Source organism: Cokeromyces recurvatus (genome assembly GCF_025118155.1).
Source record: "Cokeromyces recurvatus strain NRRL 2243 chromosome Unknown BX663scaffold_22, whole genome shotgun sequence".
Taxonomy (NCBI): Eukaryota; Fungi; Mucoromycota; class Mucoromycetes; order Mucorales; family Mucoraceae; genus Cokeromyces; species Cokeromyces recurvatus.
This window is the reverse complement of record NW_026251408.1, coordinates 350001-369032: the sequence shown is the minus strand read 5'-3', so window position 1 is coordinate 369032 and position 19032 is coordinate 350001. Positions and strand designations below refer to the sequence as shown.

The 19032-nt window shown below is 33.2% G+C and overlaps 6 protein-coding genes across 6 annotated transcripts in view; 2 read left to right on the top strand and 4 right to left on the bottom strand.

Annotated features, from left to right (window-relative positions):
• Positions 1-261: 261 nt before the first annotated feature.
• On the bottom strand, positions 262-1422 carry BX663DRAFT_517240 (uncharacterized protein). Its single transcript, XM_051528698.1, has one exon. It carries the CDS (start codon positions 1205-1207, stop codon positions 737-739), a length of 471 nt encoding a protein of 156 aa, XP_051380664.1. The 5' UTR covers positions 1208-1422; the 3' UTR covers positions 262-736.
• A 375-nt stretch (positions 1423-1797) lies between these two features.
• BX663DRAFT_488291 (uncharacterized protein) lies at positions 1798-5037 on the bottom strand (the record flags this gene model as incomplete). The annotated part of the gene is made up of 11 exons (XM_051524804.1): positions 1798-1973; positions 2125-2173; positions 2221-2331; positions 2939-3013; positions 3075-3220; positions 3292-3873; positions 3995-4067; positions 4174-4262; positions 4547-4570; positions 4691-4692; positions 4982-5037. 11 exons carry the CDS (start codon positions 5035-5037, stop codon positions 1798-1800), a joined length of 1383 nt encoding a protein of 460 aa, XP_051380663.1.
• Positions 5038-8665: 3628 nt separating this feature from the next.
• On the top strand, positions 8666-10775 carry BX663DRAFT_517217 (ATP synthase subunit beta). The gene is made up of 4 exons (XM_051528697.1): positions 8666-8805; positions 8876-8915; positions 9089-9255; positions 9531-10775. The coding sequence occupies exons 1-4, from the start codon at positions 8727-8729 to the stop codon at positions 10766-10768; spliced, it is 1524 nt and encodes a 507-aa protein (XP_051380662.1). The 5' UTR covers positions 8666-8726; the 3' UTR covers positions 10769-10775.
• An 87-nt stretch (positions 10776-10862) lies between these two features.
• On the bottom strand, positions 10863-13238 carry BX663DRAFT_517213 (CP2 transcription factor-domain-containing protein). The gene is made up of 8 exons (XM_051528696.1): positions 13106-13238; positions 12812-13027; positions 12610-12647; positions 12479-12535; positions 12234-12404; positions 11846-12126; positions 11406-11757; positions 10863-11227 (listed from the first exon to the last, which is right to left on the bottom strand). Exons 1-8 carry the CDS (start codon positions 13183-13185, stop codon positions 10944-10946), a joined length of 1479 nt encoding a protein of 492 aa, XP_051380661.1. The 5' UTR covers positions 13186-13238; the 3' UTR covers positions 10863-10943.
• Positions 13239-16212: 2974 nt separating this feature from the next.
• On the bottom strand, positions 16213-18221 carry BX663DRAFT_537537 (uncharacterized protein; the record flags this gene model as incomplete). Its single annotated transcript, XM_051530662.1, has 3 exons — positions 17885-18221; positions 17051-17163; positions 16213-17007 (listed from the first exon to the last, which is right to left on the bottom strand). Exons 1-3 carry the CDS (start codon positions 18018-18020, stop codon positions 16213-16215), a joined length of 1044 nt encoding a protein of 347 aa, XP_051380660.1. The 5' UTR covers positions 18021-18221.
• Positions 18222-18490: 269 nt separating this feature from the next.
• The window catches only part of BX663DRAFT_458415 (WD40-repeat-containing domain protein), a 3116-nt gene continuing 2574 nt past the window's right edge, over positions 18491-19032 (top strand). Inside the window, exons 1-3 of the mRNA XM_051523902.1 lie at positions 18491-18645; positions 18791-18964; positions 19022-19032. The exon at positions 19022-19032 is cut by the window's right edge and continues 71 nt beyond it. Coding sequence (XP_051380659.1) covers positions 18820-18964; positions 19022-19032 — 156 coding nt within the window. The 5' untranslated portion in view covers positions 18491-18645; positions 18791-18819. The remainder of the gene's footprint in view (positions 18646-18790; positions 18965-19021) is intronic.

Genomic DNA, 19032 nt, shown 5'->3' with positions numbered 1-19032 from the left:
ATTTAGACGTATGAATTGGGGCATTATCCATTACGAGATAACGACCCTGCATATTACACTCATCAAGAATATCCATGGTACTGCTAATAAACTCTAAGTAGTGCTCTGTTCGGGTTCCGATTCGACCATTGATGCTCTTCGATGATCCGTCTTTAGTCTTTCTTTTCTTCGAAACCACTTCCTCAGGCTTCTTCAAAGTCAGATTCACCACACCCTTCTCACAAATAGCACCCATCATTGTTAAGGTGATGCCCAGTTGAGTTGGAACTTCGACCTTTGCTGGTTTTCCGCGAACAGAGCGGCCAAAATTTCTCTTGATGTGCATATTAAATCCCGCCTCATCAAGGAAAACGCAGTTAGATGAATAATCCAAGTCGTCTAAAGATTGCCATTCTAGTAGACGTTCGCAACGAAGTTCTATTGTATCTTGAGAGCATCTTTTCGCCGGTAGCTTTTCAAGCTTCTTCATAGTCAAACAACACTTCTTCACCAAGTGCTTCTGAAACCCAGACAAGGTGATAGTCAAGCCCTCAAATTCTTTGCATAAGGCTTTCCTAGCTTGTGCCAATGTAGCTGCAAGATTTTTCTCATAAAGTTGTACCAAGAACTTAGAGTGGTCATCAAAAAGTTTCTTGTTTCCTGTTTTCACAGGTTTCTCTTCAATTGCTTGTCCAGAGACATCAGAAGGGGGTTCGTATTCAGCTGCTCTTCGCAGTCTTTCCTGACGGATATAGTTCTAACCAGTTCTAATGACGATACCAGTCTTCTCAGAAGCAGTTTTTGCTGTCATACCACATTCGAATACCAAATGGAAAAAATCCAGGACTTGCTTTTCAGTATACTTACGATATGTTCCTCTTTTACTGCGAACAGGAGTGACAGGAGTGACAGGAGTAGACGGAGCAGCAGAAGGTGTTTCAGCTTTAGGCACCTCTGATTCTTGAGATACTTCGCTTTCAGAAATGATATTTCTGTATTTCATAAAAATCAGAAGTTGCATCGTTGAATTGTTGTTAGGTTCACTAGCTGGATGACTCGTCTCCCATTCCATTACCGTATTTATGGAGAGACTATTATCTACGACAAGAATATGTTGTTGTTCCTCAACAATATTATTTATCAATCCGTCCATAGGTGCGAAAGTAAGATTACCTGCTTCATTGTCAAAGTGGGAGAGAAGGGATAAAAAAACAGCATTTGAAGACATGATAAATTTTTGTTTTGTTTTTAAAAAAATACGAAAAATAAGTGTTGAATAACTTCAAATATTTTTAAATAAAAAAAGATCGAACTTTCACAAGATCCCAAAATCTCAACTTCTCAATCGAAAGGAATTTCTCGAGAGAATTTCTTGAGACTGTCGGAACAAAATAGGAAATGTTATTATGCTAGAATCTTCTTGAATCTTTATTTAATAGCGATTTCAAAGATATATAAAGGAATAAATTCTAATATTATACTATCAATCGAATTCTGAGCTCGGTTAAATAATAAGAAAGAAGGGAGGGAAGACTAAATATAATAAAGTAAATAAAAATTTTGAAGGGTGGGCATAATAACATTTCCTATTTTGTTCTTCAGGTCTAAATAGCAAATTTTGGTGTGAAAACATTTTCAACTGTTTCTCATCTGTTATTTATGTTCCACTTACTATGGATGTATTGAATATAATTCAAGAGATTAAATCAATACTTTTTGTCATAAAACTAGTTATTTTACATTCTGTCCAAATCTTTGTGATTTATTTATTCTTGAATTATTTAGGTTCTAGCTTAATGGTAATCTTTTCCGCAAAATTCAGTGATTTGCAAACGCATCGCTCAAACGGACTTGACAGCGTGGCCATTTGGCTGCAATGTGACACCCCAGCCCTCGCATACTCAAGGACTTATTTGAAAGGTATGAGACCCGCTGGTCCGTAGCAATTTCCAGGAGCTTGACGGCTATCCTTGCTGTGACACCCCCACTCTCTACTGTGCGGTGCTATTTTGTGCTGCCTCTGGATGCATTGTGGGCAAATGAAATTGTTGTCTCTTTATCATCACTGACTCACATTTCGTAACTTTCAGGAAGAAGTAATGTATATCTTGTAAATGTTTTCCTATCCGAAAATAACTAACTGACTTTTTTCTTCACTGAGCATAATTGAATGGTAAACTCTGGGAATAGATTTCTGTAGAAGAACGCATGAACGGCAATTTATAAATCTTTTATTCTTACAACTGAACCCACAGATGGATGTGATCTAGAATGACAGTAAAATTTAATGTTAATGTTTATCCGCAGGCACTTTGATAAATTTATACAGACTGAAATTGACATGTACGGGCGCTAAATGATGATACAGCCAATCAGCATAAAATAAAGCATAAGTTTGATCTGTTAGTACAATACCAAGACAAACTAATATTAGGAATCATATACCAAATCCAAAGGATATTTGCCGATTGTCAAATACACACTCACGTCCATTATTAGTCATCAATTCATGTCACAATAGTCTGTTTTGAAAACTATATAAAGACCAACACAATATTAGATATTTAAAGAAAAAAAGTTTGTTAAAATAAAGCACAATTTAAATAGACTTTCCCTTTGGTTTTTTTATATATATATATTTTTTTTCTGCATAAAATCATTCTCAGGATGATTCTAAATATTGGAAAATCAATTAGAAAAAAGACTGTTCGACATTTGATATCTTAAATATTGTTTAATTTTAGTATTCACATAGAAGTAATAAAGGAGAAAATATGGAATGTTGCATAAAAATTTCATAAATATATTGGACATGATGAAAGTAATTAGAAGACATAAAGGAGTGAAGAAGCATAGTTACACTAAAATAACATATTGGCCACAGAAGCAGGAAGACGTAAGTGTGAGCTTATTTTTTTTTAGGGTATATAGGCAAAAAAGCGAAGGGGGTTGGCCATACATGGCCCTTGTATTCTTCCCAAATCTGGCTTTTATTATTGTCTTCGGGCTTCAACAAAGAATCGATCATTTTCCCCTAGAAAATAGAGTGACACCAGTTAATATTAGTAAAACGATAGAATGTTAATATATCATACCTTGAATGTTTGCATGAATTCCATAGACGTGTCCATGTGAGAGTACGTCTCGAAAGTCGTTGGCAAGGGAAACGGTGGTTGTTCTTGATAGATATACACACCTTTTGTCAAATCAAGGGTCATCTGAATAAGTACGACAGAAAAACCTTTCAAAAAAAGGAAGAAACATAGATATTTAGTTTTAAGGAAGTTTACAACAAACATCTTCTAATCTTACCCTGAACCAAAATTCCAAATGTCACTGTTTCATAGTGAGCTTTGGCATATTTTAATCGGATATGGAGCTGCCTTTTCATCATCTCCAATACGCGAATTCTATCTTTGTTTAGACGCTCTTGAGACACACCAGGCTTCTTAACTTCTCCGCAAGCAACTTCAATTACTTGACCATGCTGTCTGGCATGAATCAAAATATCGGGACGTAATTTGTTCTCGTCCACAACTTCTTGTTGTTTGTACACCCATGAAATAGAGTCGAACTCCATCTGCACATCATCGTGAGAAGAGAAGAACGGCGACAAAAAGGTTGAAACGGATGTAGCTATTAAATTTAGCTCAGAGCCTTTGTTCTTGATACGGTCCGTACCATGAAGAAGGTATGTTGAGCTAAGGATATTGTTTAACGATAGTTCCACGAAGTTCGAACTTGGTTCAGGTTGATTATAGAATCTTTTGGTCAGAATAGCCCGTTTAAACTCTCTGATGTTTTGGTAGACACTGTTTGGCAAGTCTGCCATAGTATCGGCCTGTTCTTCATCAGATTCAAATATCACAGACAATCTTAAACGATTGACTACGTCTAATGGGTGCATTGAGTTATTTCGGGCCGATAATTGGGCATGCCGCAAGTTGGCTGTCTGCGGTTTCTATTGGCAAACTAGGAATGTCACTGCTATCAAGCTCAGGCATTCCCATTTTACATATGTAGCCACAGGGAGCGTCATCAACCTCAGATACAACATATGAAGACTCGGACAAGATACTGGTAGGATTCTATATTTTATCACCAACTGCATTCTCAAATTGTTACAGTAAGGAAGATGTTCGTCAAGGCAATTATTACAAAGAAGTACGATACATTAGGAACATCATGCTTTACATGTGAGCACATGGGCAATATAGAAAGTATTCTAATCAACAATAGATGTCCTTTTTGAACTTGCATATGAACCAAACTTTGATGAAGATCTGGAAATTAATAAAACGATTAATAGTGGTGAATCTCTCTTCGCTTTTTATGGTATAGATGGAACTTTTCCGATGTCCCTTAAAAAATTTTGTTATACAATGTTTATGAATCTAAATCAAACATTGGATTTTATAGTGCTTGTTATAAATAATAAGTATTATACTATTGGTGGTAATGAAGCCAGGATGAACGGTATATTTATCATATCAGAAAATGGTAATGTTAGTTTATCTAATATGAATATGTCAGATTTGGATAATCTAGATTCAGGTGATTTACATACTTTGTTTTCGTGTATAATAACAATCTATAATTAAATAAATTTGTCAAAAGGTTTATTATAAATATTTAGCTTATAATAGATAACTATATTCATTTATTGTATTACTCCATTCTTTTTTACGTTGATGATTTTTTTTATTTTTACATCTTTTTAGCAGTAAAGTAAAGCAAAAATAGAATTAAAAAAAGAGCAAATTCAGAAAAACACTAGAGCAAATAAAAAGTGACTGGATGCAAAATGGAAAAAAATAAGTGCAAAGTCAGTCTGGTCACAGACGCAAACAAAAATTAAAAAGCCGCATATAGGAAGGAAAAATCCAGTAAATAAATGAATGAATATCTTTCATCAATTTTCCCAAATAACATGATAACTTCATTTTTTAGTGAGCGCAGTCACGTTCTTATTATCAATAAACATTCTATGAGTCTGTGTTACCTTTCATCGGCCCTGGGAGGCACTATACAGACGGGGCAATTTTCAGTGCTATTCATAGCCCGGCATAAAACAGGCTCCCCACATTTCTGAAAAAAAAAAAAGGGAAAAAAAAAGAAAAAAAAGAAGGAAATTAAACATTCGTGCCTTTTATATCGTTTTATAATGAAATGTTACACGAGTGACTACTATTTGCATCTTTAATATTGTATTTTTCAGCAAATAAGAGAAAATTTCAGAAAAAATAAGAGAAAATTATTGGATAAAATAAGAGAAAATTATTGAACAAATAAGAGAAAATTTTAGGTCAATTAAGAGAAAGCCCAAGAAAAATTAAGAGAAAAAAAAATGGCAATTAGTAGAAAGCACTTTTCTCACTATTATTAACAAAAAATGGATATTGACTTTGATATGAACGAAATTTTTCTACGCGACGATGACATTGAAGCTGTACCTGAAATCATTGTCAGCGTAATGTCAATGATGAGAAAGAAGTGGAAGTACAACATCACTGCATCAGCCATGGAGTTAGATGAAGATGCGACGATGGAGCTGAAGGAAGGGTACGAGGGTGATGAGGCCAGCAATAGCTCGGATAAGGAGGAAAATGAAGCTGATGTACAGGGTAGTGAGAGCGATTTGAAAGAAGAGAAGCCTCTCAGAGATCTGGCCGAAAAAAAAGACGCCGCTAGCAATGCTAGACGTGTGTACACTCAGCAAGATATCAACAAGCTTATTTCCCTGTTAATTGAACAGGTTCCTGTAAAAGATGCAGCTTTAAAAACAGGAATAAATGAGAAATCAGCTTACCGTTTCAAATTGCAATGGCAGAAAACAGGGGAAATACCTCAACAGAAAAAAAGAGGGCGCAAAATGGGAACTGTCTCTGAGCTTACTGAAAAACACACAAAGTTTATTACCGACATTGTTGATGAGTGTTCAACTGCAACTGTAGCTGGAATACACGAGTTGTTGCTCAAAGAATTTCCAAGTCTCTCCGTGAGCCCATCCGCAGTATACAGACATCTTAGAACCAGCTGTGCACTATCTATGAAGAAGTTGGAGAAAATTTCATCTGCTAGAAACTCGGAAGAAACTCTTAAGAAGAGAAAGGAGACCATCCTTCAATGGCTAGCTGATAAAAATATGGACTTTGAGAATAATTGCGTTTTTTTGGATGAAGCAGGGTTCAATTTACACATGACACGCACTCGTGGCTGGTCCAAGATAGGAGAACCTGCTAAAACAACTGTCCCTGCTTCAAAAGGCACCACAATAACCATTCTTGGTGCCATCTCTAGCGCCGGCATTATTGACATCTCTTTGAGAAAGCCAATATTAGTTTCGGGAGCTAAGAAGAGAAGAATAGATGGGAAGGTTGTTACAACGACAGCTAAGGTTGGAACTAGGACTGAGCACTATTTAAATTACTTGAGTAATGTGATGGATGTTCTTGACCGAAATAATATGAAGGGCTTTTACTTGGTAATGGATAATGCTCCCATACATAAGCCAGCTACAGTAAGAAACTTAATAGAAAGCAGAGGCTATAAGTGTGCATATCTTCCGCCGTACTCACCATTCCTAAACCCAATTGAGCTATTCTGGTCGAAGGTGAAGTATGGCGTCAAAAGAAGCCCTTTCGAAACTGGTGAGACACTCACACCCAGAATAATGGATGCCTGCTCCAAAGTAACTAAGAAAGACTGCCAGGGCTGGATTCGCCATTCTCTCAGATTCTTTGAAAAGTGTTTAGCCCTGGAGAAAAACTTATGAGATTTAAGTATAAGTAAATTTTTTGCTAATTGCCATTTTTTTTCTCTTAATTGACCTAAAATTTTCTCTTATTTGTTCAATAATTTTCTCTTATTTGTTCAATAATTTTCTCTTATTTGTCCAATAATTTTCTCTTATTTTTTCTGAAATTTTCTCTTATTTGCTGAAAAATACAATATTATAATAATAAAAAAAAATACACGTAATATTTTGTTTTCGACTCTGCTTTGAGATAGGTTAATGATATGATTTTGACGAAAATGTAAACGAAACAATAAGATTTGCTAAGAATAAAGAAGACCTTCTTAAATTTAAAGATTTAAATGTTCATAGTGCTTATTTGATGACAAAAAAAAACTAAAAAACGAGAAATCAAAGATTTTATATCCAACATAATATCAATATAGCCTCTCTCACTATGAATCAACTTGCTGCTATTGGCCTCAACTCCAACTATTTTCCACCTCTGCTTGCATGTCGTTTTTATAGTCGAATGGTTCGTTCTCAGTTAGACTATGTTCTTGTAATCAGTCTTCTCTCTCTCTCTGCTAAACTTATTAAACAACTGGATACCTCTTAAAATTTTTGCATTGGAAGTATCTTTGGTGGTTACTCGCGGTCCTCGGTGAAAGTCATGCTCCATCTTATTAACCTCTCATCCATGAAGACCCGTATTGCAGTCCTCCAGGCGCAATACCTCTTTCTAACTTCTCAATTACCAGCAGATACTCTTCTTGCCCCTCCCCCATCTTTTGCCTCATGTTCAGTTCCCAAATAGTCATTCCAACTGCTATAAATTGGCTCAAACTACAATGTGAAAACACCTATGCTCACCAATCATCACTACGCTTTGACCGAAAATAATTCTACACTCTTCGTGCTAAATTTCTAAATGGTCAATTTTAAACCCTTCATCAAGACACTAACTCAACTCAACCCCATCCTATTGCCTTCCTCACGCCCCACTCTCGAATTGGATCCCATCCTTTGCTTACCAATGATTACTTCAGAACGTAGCCGAGTGCCCCGATGGAGACTTGGCTGGGTTACCTGGTGGTAAACCTAAAGGATGTACATCATCATCTCTACATGCCTACTTCAGTCGAAGATCCCATCTTGTTCCTCCTCAACTTGCTCCCACTACATAAACCTCGTCGTCCTTCTGATTGTACGGGCTGGTATACTTTATGGCCTATTCTTTGTACAATTCTACATGAACTTGATTACTACTTCCATGATGAATTTCCCCCTAATCCTGTTGATCCTGGTCTCAAGCTGTTGAGTTGGTTGTCCAAGTAATAGTGTGTGTCTTCCTGGTCACTTTGGTCTGATTTGTATTTAAATTGTTTCTTCTCACTTTTTTTCGCTTTATCCTCCTTATATTTTCTCTTCATTCCAAAATACTGCTCTTTTCTTTTTCCTTCTTGTCCTTTAGGAAGGTTTTTATTCTTATTTCCCCTCTATAACTGGCTCGAGCAATATTGCGCATTTATTTCGTCGTTACATGCTCATTGCCAAAAAAATTTGTTTTAAAAAAAAAAAAAAAGAAAAAAAGGATCCAATTAAAATGAAACATTTATTTATTCCTCGCTTATATGATGATGAAGGTACGCTTTTATTAATGAAGAATATCATTTCAAAAAATATAACATTAATTTTTTCTTTTTTTTTTACACAATCAGTATCAAGCCACATTTTGATTTTATTTTTATTTTTTTCTTCATTGCTATTCTAATGTTTAAAAGAAGCATTACGCTTTTAACCTTTTAACTTAAAAAGTAACCCCACACTGTCAAAAAAAAAAAAAAAAAAAAACTAAAAAAGTGACTTTAATTTTCACCCCTTGTTAATTCTATCACCGCGCAATTTTATTATTTTATTTTATTTTATTTTTTATTTTATTTAGTGGGGTATAACTTGACTTTTTGTTTATTTTATTTTTTTTTTTTTTACAACAAAAAAAATTAACATAATGAACATTTCCCGTGCACTTGGATTAATAACTTCCCGTGTTCAAGTTGCTAACGTTTCTCGTTTTGCTGCCTCTCAAGGTATTTAAAGATCAACATGTAACATTATTAGTTCATGTCAAATGTTAACACTTGAAACGATTTATTTTAGCTCGTACCTATGCCACAGCCGCCAGCGTTGGTAAAATTCGGTAAGATCAGCCTTTTAATCAACCAAAAAAAAAAGAAAAAAAAAAAGTAAAAAGAGAGCGAGTCATTTACTAAGCATTGAATACCGAACAAGTTTTTTCTTTCTTTTTTTTTTTTATTATACATTTATGCTTTTGTAAAATAATGTTTGTTAACTCTATTCCTTTTCATATAGTTCTGTTATTGGTGCTGTTGTTGACGTACAATTCGACCAAGAAAACTTGCCTGCTATTTTGAATGCCCTTGAAGTTCAAGGTCACTCTGGCGGACGTCTTGTCCTCGAAGTCTCTCAACATTTAGGTGAAAATACTGTCCGTACTATTGCTATGGATGGTACTGAAGGTAAACTTTAATAGAAATAGAAAGAAAGGAAGAAATGAATAAAAAATAGAAAAAGGAAAAAAAGGAAAAAAAAAAGAGAGAGAAAGATGAAGAGAGGCTGAAGAGATAAAGAGAGTGAGTGAGTGAGTGAGTGAGAGTAAGAGAGAATAAGAGAGAGTAAGAGAGAGAGAGAAACATAAATAAAGCCATAGACGGACATAAAAATAGAGAAACATAAACATAAACATTAATACTAATGCTTTTTTTTTGTTACTTCTTTTTATTCTTTTCATTAGGTCTTGTTCGTGGTCAAAAGGTCGTTGATACTGGTGCACCTATCACTATTCCTGTCGGTAAAGAAGTCCTTGGTCGTATTATCAACGTCATTGGTGAACCTATTGATGAACGTGGACCCATCAGTGCCAAGACTCACCGTCCTATTCACGCTGATGCACCTGAGTTTGTTGACCAATCACCTACACCTGAAATTCTCGAGACCGGTATTAAGGTTGTTGATTTGTTAGCACCTTATGCTCGTGGTGGTAAGATTGGTCTCTTTGGTGGTGCAGGTGTCGGTAAGACTGTATTGATTCAAGAATTGATTAATAACATTGCTAAAGCACATGGTGGTTATTCCATCTTCTGTGGTGTTGGTGAACGTACTCGTGAAGGTAACGATCTCTATCATGAAATGATTCAAACTGGTGTCATTCAGTTAGAAGGAGATTCCAAGTGTGCTCTTGTCTTTGGTCAAATGAACGAACCCCCAGGAGCTCGTGCTCGTGTTGCCTTGACTGGTTTAACGATTGCTGAATACTTCCGTGATGATGAAGGACAAGATGTATTGTTGTTTATTGATAACATTTTCCGTTTCACACAAGCAGGTTCTGAGGTATCTGCCCTTTTGGGTCGTATTCCCTCTGCTGTCGGTTATCAACCTACATTGTCTACTGATATGGGTGGTATGCAAGAACGTATTACGACTACCAAGAATGGTTCCATTACCTCTGTCCAAGCTGTCTATGTCCCAGCTGATGATTTGACCGACCCTGCTCCTGCTACTACATTTGCTCACTTGGATGCCACTACTGTCTTGTCTCGTTCAATTGCTGAATTGGGTATCTATCCTGCTGTGGATCCTCTTGATTCCAAATCACGTATCCTTGATCCTCGTATTGTAGGAGAAGAACATTACAAGGTTGCAACTGAAGTCCAACAGATTCTTCAAAACTACAAATCACTTCAAGATATCATTGCTATTTTGGGTATGGATGAACTTTCAGAAGAAGATAAGCTTGTAGTTGAGCGTGCACGTAAGATCCAACGTTTCCTTTCACAACCTTTCGCTGTTGCTCAAGTCTTTACTGGTTATGAAGGTCGTCTCGTGAAACTCAATGATACCATTCGTTCCTTTAAGGAGATCTTGTCTGGTAAGCACGACCACTTGCCCGAATCAGCCTTCTACATGCAAGGTGATATTAATGACGTTCAGAAGCGTGCTGAAGAACTTGCCAAAGAAATGGGTTCTCAGTAATAACAAGACTATTTATACTATACACACACACATATATATATATACATATATATTTGAAAATAAAAATAACTAAAGAAAACTACATGATATTTATTATATATAATGATGATGATTATGATGATGATGATGATGATGATGAAGCCTATTTATATATGTATAAAGAGGGAATGAAATGTTAAAAGTTTAAAATTAAATTCATAGTATTTGTATCCTCCGGGTTTTCTTCAATTTCAAGTTGTATATCTTGTTCTTCATTCATATCCTGTATGACATCATCATCCACTTTGACAATCAGTGATTTTTTATCTTTTGTTTCGATTTTACGAAGTACATTTGCGATCTCTTTATCCACTTCCATACGCTGAGTCAATTTATCGATCAGTTCTTTCACTGTTAGATGTTCCAAGTAGATGGCACGATACACGTCTGTAGAAGGAAATTTAACCAGAATGCTTAGTTCTATATGGATATAAATATAAAAAAAAAAAAAAAAAAAAAAAAAAAAAAAAAAAAAAAGAGAGAGAGAGAGAGAGAGAAAGAGAAAAGGAGAGAAAGAAAAAGAAAAAAGAAAAGAGAAAAAAGATATAATTCATAAATTTCATGTTTGGTATTCATTTATAATCAATTTTTTATTTACTTGCTAGACGACGCCTTCTCTGTGGAATATAATTTGGATCAATACCTATTGTATTATTATTATTGACACCCATCAAGAGACTATCATTATGAAAACTTCGTTTCATTGAACTTGGTAGAGGTAAAAGAAGACCATTATTATTGTTGGGCATTTGAAGCATAGGTCGATGATCGTCTAAGAGTAAAGGATGATTATCAAATTCATCAGGTGATACGATTTCCCTAAAAAGAGTGATAGGAGATGTTGGAGAATAAGCTAACCAAAGAGGATGCGGTTCACCACTTTTCCCTCTTAGTTTTTCTAATTGACGTTCAATATGTTTAGCATCGTCTTTATTTTTACGTTCTGCGCCCTAAATGAGAAAATAGATACATGTATAGATATTAAATCTCTTTTCTTTTATCTTTGTATAAATATATATATATATATATATATATTACTTTATCACGAAAGAGTTTAATTCGACAAAAGGTTCTTTCTATTTGTTGAGAAGGAGATCTTATCATATGAGGTAAAGTAGCAGGTTGTTGTGGTTGTTGTTCACTTTCGATCTGAAGACGTAAAGGGATACCTTTCACACCTTTAATGCGTGAAAAATCAGTTGAAAGACAATTGAAGCGAATTTGAACAGATGCACCTAATTTACCATTCCATCTGAATGATATACGATCAAATTGTCTATTTCCTTCTATAGCCTGTGCACCATTAGACCTTGTCAAGTCTTGATTGTATGTATGTATGTATAGATAGATAGATAGATAGATAGATATAGATAGATGGTATGAATATAGAGAGAAAAAGGTGATTTGTTGTATACGCATACATTACCTATTTCAATAGCTTTAGCATCATTCGTGTTTTTTTGTTGAGTTAACCAGAATTTCCAATAATCTTTTGCACTAGCTCTATAACTTTCTTCATGAAAAGTAATAGATACAGTACTGATAATATCACCATCATATCTATCTTTATCTTTTAAAGTAATAATGTAATATTGACCTAAATAAATAAAATGCATCAATAAATGAACCTATTATAAAACAAAAGTGTATTCTTATCTTTTTTTTTCATACCTTTATTTAAATAAGTTAAAGGAGTTTCATCTATTTTCTGAGATGCCGCAGTTGGTGCTAGATAAAGAATCAAAAAAAAAAGTCAATATATTATATAATATTAATCTAAAATAATGATTACATAATAATACCTTCAAGTGCTATATCGTAGCGAATAGTATTTACATTACTTTTTTTGTAAAAAAAAAAAAAAAAAAAAAAAAAAAAAAAAAAAAAAAAAAAAATACGTGTGTGGTCAGTAATACATAAAAAATAAAATAAAAATGCAAGCTCTCTGCATGGGTAGCACACATGTATTATGTTTTGATCGGAAATGTGAATCCGTTTAGTTACCTTGACATAGTGTTATTATTGTTTATAGATAAACAAGAAGTAGGTGGAGATGGAGACAGAGATAATATAGGCTGTTGTAATTGATGATATGTGTCCATAATGGGTGGATAATAATGACTTAATATTTGAGGACTTGAAAGTGGACTACTATTTAATGAATTTGGTGAATGATAATAACAGCGATAAATTTGATGATGAGGCTGATAACCTTGGATCCTGTTAGAAAAAGAAGAAGAATAGTAAGAAAGAAAGCAAGTAAAAAAAAGAAAGAAAAAACCAGAAGAACATTTATACCTTGCCGCAATAGAAGACGATCCTTGATAATAAGACAGTTGCTGATTATTATTATTATTGTTATTATTATTACTTAACATAAGTTATTTATATCTTTTATGTATGTGCTTCTTGTTTATATACTAGATTTAAACTTGATAAAATAAAATGAAAAGAAAAAAAAAAGATAATAATATTTCTTTCGTATCAGAAACTTTATATGTTAATAACAACAAAAAAAAAATAAGCTTCTTGTTTATTTATTTTAAGGAGAAGAATGCTTACTCAGCCACTTTTATCAATAACAATCATCATAAACAAAAGATTAAGGAGAAGAGGAAAGTGACTGTTTATCATCTATTTTTAAGGGGTAAACTAAAGTAAATAGGTAACACTTGGTTGCATATATGTAAAAATCAAGTTTATTTTAGAAGCACAGACTTTTTTTTTTTGATAGTGTCAATAGTAAATTTAATAAAGCAGCACTTCTTTGGTAACACTACTATGTCACTTTTTATATACAGAGAAAGAGTCATGCTTAAATTTTATCCTCATAACAGGTAAGCATGAAATAAAAAGGAAAGGGGATCTGTTTGTACTGAGCTACCTATTATACGATGATATCATGTATTAACATAATGACAACTAGTAAATATTTAATTTGCAAGTATTACTTATACTGCATATTGTTACACATGCATCCCATAATATGTTCTAGATTATAGATGTTTAATTAAACCTGTTCCTCTTGTTGCTATATTATTTGTGAAGAAAAAAAAAACGACCATTAGCATTTTATATGCTGACGTGTACCTGTTATAATATTGGAGGAAAAAAAAAAAACGACGTAGATAGAATTTGATATTTATTTTCAGCGTTATAAATGTAAATTCGCTTTTCTTCCAATAAAATAGATGGGCCGCCCTGATTTTTAAGTAAACTAAATAGTCACTCAGCTTGATACACAGCAACTATTTGAATTATTTCTCTACTAACAGAATATTATTTTATTAGATGTGTAGAATAGTCATAACCTTTCTAATACTAGTACCGTATTCATATATATGTATACATATACATGTATGCATATATTAATAATGAATTGTTGTCAATAAAAGAATAAAGAGTAAAGTATAAATTCACTTTAAGTTTCTTTACTTTCTGTTTAAATGGTGTATAATCTCTGAAAGTTTAGTGTAGACAAATGTATAAGTCAAATACATAAAGTATAATAAATAAACGATTACATTTTTTTTCTATTCTTATTATTATAGATTTATATATTGATATGATGATAGTCATTGACTGTATGTACCTTTTACTTACTTTGTATGCAGATAATAGAAGCAATTGACTTTTTTATTCATTTTGTATTCTAGTATCAATATTCAAGAACAAACTAAAAATATAGATTTAATAATGAAATTGATTCTATTAGCAAGTATACAAGCAGATAAAAATATTCATAATATAAAAGATAAGCCTGGATTTAATATCTTGAAGAAAAAAAAAGTACCAGAGTCTTTGGCAGAAGAAACTTCAACTAGAACAGTTATAAGGATAGACTATTAAAGCTATATATGATGAAGGGATAATAAGATCGTACACCAGATCAAGAATATTAATTATTATATCCATTGATATCCAGACAAATACTCATGGGAATCCTTAAGAAAGTTTTGTTTTTTTAACAATTAGGTTGTAGAATCTAACTTTATTTTTTACATAGTTGAAAATGGTGATAGCTCTTAATATTTAAGAGATTTTAGTTAAAATAATACCCTTTTAACCAGATTTAATGTTGAAACAAGTATAACTCAGATATCGAAATGCAGTATTAATTCTGACAAACTGAATCTCAACCATTTGTAGATTACTTATTCAGCTAGAAGATATACAGAAGACTACTTTTTAAAGAAATTACTCTATACATAAAGCATTTTATAAACTATATATGTATATGTAATACTATTACACATTTTGAAAACATAAACGTTCTGCTAAATTATTTAATTATCTCTTAAAGGCTCCAGATAATTTATCAAGTGAAAGAGGGCTATACGATAAGAAAGGGAACATTGAATTTTCAGCATTATCTACCCAAGTTGCATAAGTATTAGAGGAGGGGTGAAAATTAAGAAATGAGAGAAGATGTACGTTCCAAGTTGGATAGTAAATTATATTTTTGTTCTTCATAACAATTCAAATTATATTTCCATAAAAGCAAAAAAACTAGACAGAGGAAGGAATGTATCTATCAATCTTCTTTAATAATTGGCATTTCTTTATTAGCCGCTTTTTTTTTTTTTTTTTTTTTTTTTACTTAATCTACCATCAATCAATCTAATATTAAGTAATCAAACTATTGCCATTTCTTTTATTGCTCAAAATGAAAATACTCAGTGTATGCAATTTTATATTCTATTTATACATGGATCAAAATTTCTTTTTCCTTCTTCTCAAAATGTATAAAAAGTGTTATTTAACACTAGTTCTACTTTTGTAACTCTTTTAAATTATAATATTTTTTATTATCCCTGTTTTTACTTGATGACTCGTAACTTATTTATCCTCTCATCAATGCTTACTATACACTAACTTTAAAAACAATCTTTATTCAAGACTTTTCTCTCCTTCCCCCCTCCAGTAATTAAAAGTCAACAGCATTTTTCATCGAAGTACAGTTTTTATTTTTCAGATGTTTAGATTACATTTTTTGGACGAAACAAAAATGGAAATTGGACAAAAAGAAAAAAAATCAGTTTTTGGACGATCAAGTGTATGTATGTAAGTTACCTGCATCATACATTTACTCTATCAGTATTTCCTCCCTCAGAAGAACCGTCGTCGGGAGACATAGAGCGGGCTTTTTTGGAAGCAGAGGTGATGGTGCTTGTTGAAGCACGTTTTGATGTTTCCCTTTTGAATCTAGAGGGGCAACCAAGGGCTTGCCTGTGGCTTAACACAATATCTCTAAAATTCAAAATGGCAGTCAAGTCTCTGTTCTAGAGTTGAGAAGGCACTAAACATTTTTGATTTGTACATTTAGCAAAAGAAAATATAAGAAGCTGTCTTTTTTTTTAAAAAAAAAAAAAAAAAAATAAAATAAAATAAAATAAAATTGATGTTTACCGAAACACGACGTGGCACTCAACTACTGGATACTTGCCTCGCATATGCGGTCGAGGGTTCTTGACATGAGAAAATTTTTCCAACCTCCTATTTTTACATTTGGGGCAGAACGACGACGTCTTATATTCGTCCAGCAAGTATACTTGTAACCCTTCTTTCTTCAACATCCTCCTCATACCAACACCTCTGATAGGTTCGTGATATTTTGTATTACTGACGGACCAGTTGCCAAGGACAAATACACAGTCATCACCGAATTTTTGCTTTAACGTCTTTGCCAGACGGGCGTCTGATTGTTTCCTATTGATATAAGAGGAAAGCTTTATTTTCCTGAAAGGAAGTGATCCAAGATAATCACTTTGATAATAGTTTGAAAGGAGATCACTTGCATCCCGTCTTGCTTCTAAATTTCTAGAGTACTTCTGGGGATCAATTGTCGAAGTGGAATGCGTAGTCAAAGGCTTCTCCAAATCACTGACTGACTTGGGCTTATTTTGCTGACGAAATTTCCTAAATTTCCTTGACTTTGTCTCCTTAGTCCTTTGATTGCTGGTTGTATCGATATATTGAAACTCGTTATAGTCTGTTTGCAAACGTTTACTGGTGTTTTTTGTGCCACCCTTGCTGGTTTCCTTGTTTTGTTTCAATATCGAGACCCCAATACCATCTGTATGGATCATTCCACGAAACTTGAGTGACATTGCATCACCTTGATCGTTTAGGGCCTTGCGGGAAATGTTGACGACTTTTACCCAAATAAGGTTTTTATCTAGTTTTGGTCTTTGGGGAATCTTCCAAAATATTGTTATTCAATATCATAGAGTCAATGGTGACATAACATGGTATATGAGTTCGTCTCAATGGGAAGCATGTGAATAATTTGGAACCTAAACGTTCACACAAATCAGCTAATTTATAATATGCTTTTAAGTGAGCAATAGGATTCGCTTTGCAGTCATAATAAATGTTGTTGTTCTTGAATTTATATTGTGAACTATAAATGCCAACAAAAATCTCGTATATGTGCGATCGCTTCTTCGGTTAACTGATCCACGGGTAAATTTTGGATATTTCCTGAAGCAATTGATAACTTCAATTGAGCGCAAAGTTGTGTTATCTCATTTTCAATGATTTTTTTTTATCTCTTCTTCGGCCACTTTTTGCTTTTTCAATATTTTTCTTCTTGCCGCTGTTCTGTCTTTTTGCTATGTAAGTAAATTTACGAACATCCTAAGCTTATTGCCAAATTACAGCATGATGTCGTTTTTGTAGGTAGCATCTATCTTTGCACACTCGTATGCAGCAATTTGTTGAGACTATTTCAATTCTATGAGGGGGTATAGCCATATAATTTACAATATTCGTTCAAGTATTTCTTAATCAAATTTCTAAACACTGTGGTTTTAGTTGATTTTGTAGGTGGCGACTTCTTCGTATGTTGCACAAGTGACGAAAAAACTTGTATGTAGAAGTCTTTTTCAGCATATTTTTTCATATCGAACGCTTCACATCTTTTTAGTTCACTGATGAATAAACCCCAAGCCTGCCCCTTCCATCCAAATGAACTCTTCACACGCTCACATAGTTTTTCTTGTTTGCATGTGCATAAGCGCCTTCAGATACCCAAATCTATTGAAGATCTACTCTCTTATCTCTTGAACCTATTACCATCAACATCCCATACAAAGAAAGTGAGAAAATCAATTGATGCCTGGCTTATACGCTGGCCTTCTATATGTGCAATTCTGCTTGGAGATGGACTATCTTGCTTCACCCCCAAATCCCTGAACCCTCTGACCATCATCTTCTTTCAATACAACAACGATTTTCTGATAGTTAATTATCATCACTTATACATACACTTTAACATTTTCCCTTTTATCCCAAAAGGGTTTCTCTTTCCTTTTTTTTTCCATAGCGATCTGACCAGGACAAAACAGCATATATAAATGCTATGTGCTCATTGGTCATTTTTTAATTTTTAAATAAAATTCTTTTAATCGTATTAGAAGAAATGGATTTTCCGACAAAATCGTTTTTCCTAATTATGGAAGAGATATATAATCTGTGTTTTAAATAAATTACAAAACAGTGATTATACAATGAAAATAAGGGTCATCATTGGGGGAGTATATCAAATTATGGGGGGAGAAGTTAACTAATGGATTCACGTGAGTCCGCCTTTTTTTTTTATTCAGTGTTGTAAATAAGCGTTGTTATAATGAACGTGTGTGTGTGTGTAATAATGTGTTCCTCGCCCCCCCCCCTCGCTTTTTTTTTATTTTATTCTATTTTTTTTATACATTTTCTTTGTTTATTAAATTCTTTTTTTTTTCACTAAAAAAAAAAGGGGGGAAGAAATAACAAGAAATATCTCATCTCTTTTTTTTCATCTATTTTTTTAAAATTTCTATTAAAAAAAAAGCAAGGTATAAATTAATTATTTTTTATAAATCAAATGTATAAATATACAATACATATATTTTTATATATAAAAACGCGCTTTTTTTTATTGTATTTTATCGCATTTGTTTCATCTTACATTTAAATTTTTTTAACATTAAAACACTATAGAATTATAGATTGGTAATAAAAATTGAATAATGTCAGTTTATAATCATCGTCCTATGGTACCTGCACCTCAAAATCGTGTAGTTGAAATGCTGGATTCGATCCGAACTGAATTTGACCAATTAGCGCAAGAATTATATGTTTGTAAATCACAGAGAGACGACTTTGAACATAAAAGTAAACAATGACATTAATTTATCTATACATTATATATTGACAACATCTTTAAAATAGTGAATCAGCAA

Excerpts from the sequence above, each read along its gene's own strand:
- BX663DRAFT_517217 (XM_051528697.1), top strand. The coding sequence starts at position 8,727 with ATGAACATTTCCCGTGCACTTGGATTAATAACTTCCCGTGTTCAAGTT. Across the intron at positions 8,916-9,088 it reads GCCAGCGTTGGTAAAATTCG|TTCTGTTATTGGTGCTGTTG; the intron begins GTAAGATCAGCC and ends CTTTTCATATAG. Across the intron at positions 9,256-9,530 it reads TGCTATGGATGGTACTGAAG|GTCTTGTTCGTGGTCAAAAG; the intron begins GTAAACTTTAAT and ends TCTTTTCATTAG.
- BX663DRAFT_517240 (XM_051528698.1), bottom strand. The coding sequence starts at position 1,207 with ATGTCTTCAAATGCTGTTTTTTTATCCCTTCTCTCCCACTTTGACAAT.
- BX663DRAFT_517213 (XM_051528696.1), bottom strand. The coding sequence starts at position 13,185 with ATGTTAAGTAATAATAATAACAATAATAATAATAATCAGCAACTGTCT. Across the intron at positions 13,028-13,105 it reads TCGTCTTCTATTGCGGCAAG|GATCCAAGGTTATCAGCCTC; the intron begins GTATAAATGTTC and ends TTTTTCTAACAG. Across the intron at positions 12,127-12,233 it reads TGCTAAAGCTATTGAAATAG|ACTTGACAAGGTCTAATGGT; the intron begins GTAATGTATGCG and ends CATACAATCAAG.